Source organism: Trachypithecus francoisi, unplaced genomic scaffold (assembly GCF_009764315.1).
Source record: "Trachypithecus francoisi isolate TF-2019V2 unplaced genomic scaffold, Tfra_2.0 Lachesis_group6, whole genome shotgun sequence".
Taxonomy (NCBI): domain Eukaryota; kingdom Metazoa; phylum Chordata; class Mammalia; order Primates; family Cercopithecidae; genus Trachypithecus; species Trachypithecus francoisi.
The window spans coordinates 37,260,349-37,266,572 of record NW_022681471.1 but is presented as its reverse complement, the minus strand read 5'-3'; the positions used below and the strand labels follow the sequence as shown (position 1 = coordinate 37,266,572).

At 31.7% G+C, this 6,224-nt stretch overlaps 1 protein-coding gene across 2 annotated transcripts in view; it reads right to left on the bottom strand.

Annotated features, from left to right (window-relative positions):
- Positions 1–598: 598 nt before the first annotated feature.
- LRCH2 (leucine rich repeats and calponin homology domain containing 2) overlaps positions 599–6,224 on the bottom strand; it is a 131,733-nt gene continuing 126,107 nt past the window's right edge. For both annotated transcript variants that reach the window (XM_033201490.1, XM_033201491.1), the window contains one exon: positions 599–3,306. In XM_033201490.1, the coding sequence (XP_033057381.1) occupies positions 3,187–3,306 (120 nt within the window). In that variant the 3' untranslated portion in view covers positions 599–3,186. The remainder of the gene's footprint in view (positions 3,307–6,224) is intronic.

Sequence of the window (6,224 nt, the reverse complement as noted above, 5' to 3'; positions counted from 1 at the left end):
CGGTTAATTTAGAAAGCTTATTTTGCCAAGGTTGAGGATGGTGCCTGCGACACAGCCTCAGGCAGTCCTGACGACATGTACCCAAGGTGGTCAGTGCACAGCTTGGTTTTATGCATTTTAGGGAGACACAAGACATCAATCAACATATGTAAGACAAACATTATTTCAGTCCGGAAAGGCGGGAAAACTGGAAGCGGGGAGGGGGCTTCCAGGTCATAGGTAGATAAGATACAAACGGCTGCATTCTCTTAAGTTTCTGATTAGCCTCTCCAAAGGAGGCAATCAGATAGGCATTTACCTCAGTGAGCACAGTGGTGACTTTGAATAGAACTGGAGGTAGGTTTCCCCTAAGCAGTTCCCAGCTTGACCTTTCCCTTTAGCTTAGTGATGTTGGGGCCCCAAGATTTATTTTCCTTTCACAATATAAAGTGAATCTGGACCTTTAAACCATTTACTTTGAATATTCTCTCTAAGTCTGGCTATTTTTCTACACTAGGGAACACAGACACCATCTATCAAATGCTGATAAAAAATGGATGATACGATGGTAAGAAAGGAGGTAGAGAGGGAAAAAAGAAATACCAGACTTAAAATTTTGTCTTTCAACTTTATCCACAGTTTGCATCGGTAATATACATTTAAATGTTCCATTTATTTTTAAATGCATCAGAAAATCAATTATGATAGATCTGTGACAAATACAAACATTTCTGATTTATTCAAAAAATTCAGTTAAAAAAGTCATTAAACTAGCATTCTGTAAAGATAATTATTAAACAAATGGTAATGCATTTTTACTTCTTATTTCATTTCTAACATACCCAATGTCACTTATTTCTTGTGCCATACAGTAATAAAATGTAACAGAAATAGCTATCTATTAAATTTTGGGGGCCTAATAAAATATTTTTGATTATTTAACTGTCATTAAATCACAAATCCCACTCAAATAATGAAAATCATTCTTAATTCAATAACTGATGAAATAGATAATAGCCATAAAAGCATTTAGAATAAATTTTACACTTAGAAACTACTAAAAGAAATACATCAGGGCCTTGGTATAACGTTGTAGGGGACTATGCTGTGAAACTGCTTTAGAGGTGGTGTTGCCATTTGCCACAAGAGTAAATGAACTGCCATGATGTGGACCTCAGATAAGCCCATCTTAAATTGAATTTTGCTTTGCAGTAAAGAATGCTACAGTGAGGTTCTGCTGTATTTTCTTTTTAAAGGAATAATTAACCGACAAGTAAGTGAAATGCAATAAGAAAATGGCCTACAATTTCACTACTACTTCAAAGATATGAAACAGGACAACACTTGTAAAATAATTAACACTAGATTGATTAATCAGAGACTATCATAACACCTATGAAAGCAGTATGAATGATTGCTGTGTTTTTAACGGTCACTTAATTTGTAATGGTGTCAAATTTCTACATAAAAAGTCATTAACTAAGGTATTTATTTGCCATTTCTTACATATATTACCAAGTTTTCACTAGGGAGAATGTGTGAGTTTTTTTTTAATCCAACTAAAAATTAACAACTAATGAGCTCAAATATTAAAATAATAAATTACTAATACTTTAATTCTTAAACCATACAGTCATAGAAGCTTTAATTCTTTAAAAGCTCCAATTTGACCCTTGGGGAATGTAATGAACACACCTGATTTCTAAAGCCAAAATTTAATTCTATGGCTTCATGCCAACTGATCAAAAAAAGTACATTTGTTCCTATACCATTTGGCACATTAGTTTCTACCTTTTATATATACCCTTTGAAATACCCAGGCCAACAGTTTTAATAACTTGCATCCATATTAAGAGGTAAGAAGTGCAAATGATCACATACTTAAGATATGATGCTTGCTTGGTTACTGCAAAAGTAAATTATTAAGATTCTTCTATAGGAAACTCAGTTATTCATTACAGTAATGTTTTGAAAAATTCCTGTAATACCACCAATGTAAATTTACCCATATGTAAGTTAAACAAGGACTTTGTGTAACATAGTATCTCATGAAAATATTTATAGAAGAGTCTGTGTTTAATTTAACATCAAAGTAATTGAAGATCACAAGGTTTACAGGATTCACAAATGGCCAGATTTTGAGTAAAAAGCTATTCCTCAACTGCTGCTCTCTGAATATAGCTAAAGGCAGCACTGACATAATGCTGCTCAAAGGCAAGATATAAACCCAAACTTTGGCAGTTTTATCAAAATGTCCTTGATAATTAGTACTCCACTAGTTCTCAAAAACTTTACTGCTTTGTGTAACATTTTCAATACAGAAATAAAATACTCTTCAAATAATACATTTTAAAAGATGATTAAGTTTCACAAAATTAAATATCATAAATTAACCATATTAACATTGGTATTTTGACAACATGAAATAACCAATTTAAGGGAAACTGCAATGGACTAACTAAAAAACCACAAATGTCACAATGTGAGGCTCATTTAAATCCTCACATATTACTGACCCTACAAAATCTACTAAAATATTTTAAAGTTCCATTGACTCTATTTAAATACATTTAAAAATTGCAAAAATGCTTAAGACTATATAAGAGTCATCAATTACACAGGCACTTCACATGTAAACAATCTACAGTACAACTGAAAATATTTTGGCACCAACCTATAATACTAAAAGAACTTAATATAAAGCCAGAATTGTTTTTTCTACGCCTTTTTTTCTAGAAAACTAAGACCAAAGATTGAAGAAATTGTGTATAAATTAGAATTAGAAGTGTATTAAATAACTCAAATATAGAATTGCTCTAAATTGCTAAAAAACAATTACCTTTATCCAGATGTTACTAGTATGCTATGATGTAAAAAAATTAAACCTAATGTGATTATTAAATTGAAACTACATTTTAAATTTAGTATCAGTCTGCTTTCTGAAAAATAATCAAGATTATCAACTGATTTAGTAAAAAGAGAATTTGAGTTTATCAAATACTCTTATTAAATTAATCCAGTTTTCCCCCAAAAGAAGTTTGGGCAATTCAATGTTTAAGTCTGATGTTTCAATGTAATTTTTTTTAAATCCTAAGGTGTGACCTAAGGCAAACTATTTTTGATGGAATACTCTTATTCATGAATTTGAAATATTTGAAATCACTTCAAATAAATGAAACTATACACTTAAAATCTTTAAATGTTATATCAAGCCATAGAAAGCTGAGATGCCTTGGTTGTTGGTAATTCAAGGAGCGCCTGAACTGTGACACCAACTTTCACAAGTCCTCGTTCTTCCAAAATATGATGAGGCAAACAAAGTCTTTCCTGGAGGAAAAAAAAAAAAAAAGGTATTTGAACATTCATTTTTTAGAAGTGTAATAACATTAAGTCAGAATTTGATTTTAAAAACATGATTTCTGTAAAATGTAAAGAAAAAAATACACAATTCTAAGTTTTCTCTTATAAATATTGCAATCTAAAATGTTTTTAGATTCTTAATTTATAGTAAGAAAAAGATTATAGAAGTTGGCCTTGTTTAAAATGCTGTCATTCTACACTTGTACCTCTTTCTCTACAAAGAAAATGTTTATAAAAGAGTTGGTCACCACTTTTGCATTTCCCATTCACTACTCGACCACTGCTATCTTACATCTAACCCTAAAGCATATGCCCACTAAAACTATTTAGTAAAAAACACCAATGTCATCTTAAATGTCAAATGTTGCACGTGTCTAATTGACTGCTCAGTCATATTATGCTTTTGATTAATGCCTTTCTGGAAACCTTACCCCTCCCCTGTCTTCTGTGACACCATTTTTTCTACTTCAACTTTTCTGACAGTAATTGTGCAGTAGTTTTCATTCATTAGCCCTCACTGATCCTCTTCTAACATCCCAAATGTTTCCAAGGGTTCTGTCTTCACTCTCTTCTCTTTTATGCTATATCCTCTCTTTTGGTATTCTCATTTCCAGTTTTAACTACTCCTTCCATACTGATGACTTCCAAGTCTTTATTTCCTCCCAAGATCTCTCTATTGAGCTCCAAATACAAATACCAACTAGACACAGTCAAACGGACATCTAACAGACATATCAAAATCAATGTGTCCACAACAGAATTACTTACCAAATTAACCTGTCCTTCTGTGATCCATGTCTTAGTCAGTAATACACTATTCAATCTCCATTGACAAACCTGTGAAATATAAGTCTTCCTCTTTCTTCCTTATCCCCATAACAATTCTCCAAATACTACTGATGGTATCCCACAAAGAGTTCTCAAAATTATTGCCTTATCTCCATCTTCACTGCTATATTTGTTGCCCTCTTAATATTTTGCTTATTTATTCAAATAACCACTGAAGTGTACACTAGAAAAGAAGAAAGGCTTCAAATCAATGACTTCAGCTTCTACTCTAGAAACTAAAAAAAGAAGAGCAAATTGACCAATGGCAAAAGAAAGGTGCAAATAATGAGAATGAGAGAGGAAAACAATAAAGTAAAAAAAACAAAAAACAATAGGTAAAAAAAGTAATGAAACCAAAGTTAGTTCATTTAGAAGATTTTTAAAAAATTCATAAACCTCAAGCTAGGCTAATCAGGAAAAAAAGAGAGAATACACAAATTACCAATATCATAAATAAGGGAAGTGACACCACAAGATATTCTATAAATACCAAAATGATAATAAGGAGACATTATAAACAACTTCATACCAATAGTTTGACAAGTTAGATGAAATGGATGAATCTTTGAAAGAATAATTACATGATTCTAGATAGAGAAACTCCTAAGGCATAGAAACACACACACACACACAAACTATTAGAACTAATAAATGAGTTCTGCAAGGTTGCAAAATACAAGATCAATAAAAGAAAATCACTTCTATTTCTATAAAGTAGCAATAAAAAATTGACAGTGGAATTAAGGAAATAATGATATTTATAATAGTACCAAACAGAATAAAATACTAAACATTTATTTAACAAATCGAATGAAAGACTCGTACATTGAAAACTACAAAACACTGTTGGAATAAAAATAAAAGATATAAATAAATGGAAAGATGTCTCATGTTAATGGATCACAGGAATAAATATTGTGAAGATGACAATATTCCTCAAATCATTTTACAGATTGGTATCCCCAGCAAAATCCCAACTGGCTTTTTTGCAGAAATTGACAAGCTAATCAATCCTAAAATTGATATGGAAATGCAAGGGACCCAGTATAGCCAAAACGACCTTGATACAGAACAAAGCTGGAAGACTCACACTTCTTGATTTCAAAATGCATCACAGAACTACAGTAAGCAAGACAGTGTGATACTGGAATAAGGAATTTAGTCATAAAAAACTGAGAGTCCAGAAAAAAAGCCTTACATTTATGGTCAACTGATTTTTGACAAAGATGCTAAGACAGGCAATTCAATGGGGAAAAGAAGAATCTTATCAACAAACGGTGCTGGGAAAATTGGATATCCACATGTGAAAGAATGAAGTTGGATCTGTACCTCATACTATGCACAAAACTGATCTCAAAATGGATCACAGACAAAAAGGTAAGCCCTAAAAGTATAAAACTTTTAGAAGAAAACACAAATGTAAATCTTTGTGACCTTGAATTACACAATGTTTTCTTAGATATGATATCAAAATCATAAGCAGCAGAAGAAAAAACGAGATAAACTACACTTCATCAAACTAATAACTTTTGTGCTGTAAATGACACCATCAAGAAAGTGAAAAGACAACCTGCAGAATGGGAGAAAATATTTGCAAGTCATATATCTCATAGGCAATTTGTATCCAGAATACGTAACTACAACTCAAAAAAAAGATAAATAATCCAATTCAGAAATGAACACAGGGTTTGAATAGACATTACTTCAAAGAATATATACAAATCAATAAGCGCAAGCAAAGATGCTCAACATCATTAACTATTAGGAAAATGCAAATCAAAACCTCAATAAGATATCACATCACACACACACTAAAATAGCTAGAACCAAAAAGGTAGACAGTAACCATTGTTGGTGATGATGTGAAGAAATTAGAACCCTCATACATTGCTGGTGGAAATGTAAAAATAGTGCAGCCACTTTGCAACATATTTTGGCAGTTTCTTAAAAAATATTATAAACATAGAGTTACCATATAACCTAACAATTTCACTGCTAGGTATACAACCAAGAGAATTGAAAACAGGTGTTCAAAGAAAAACTCATTCACAGATGTT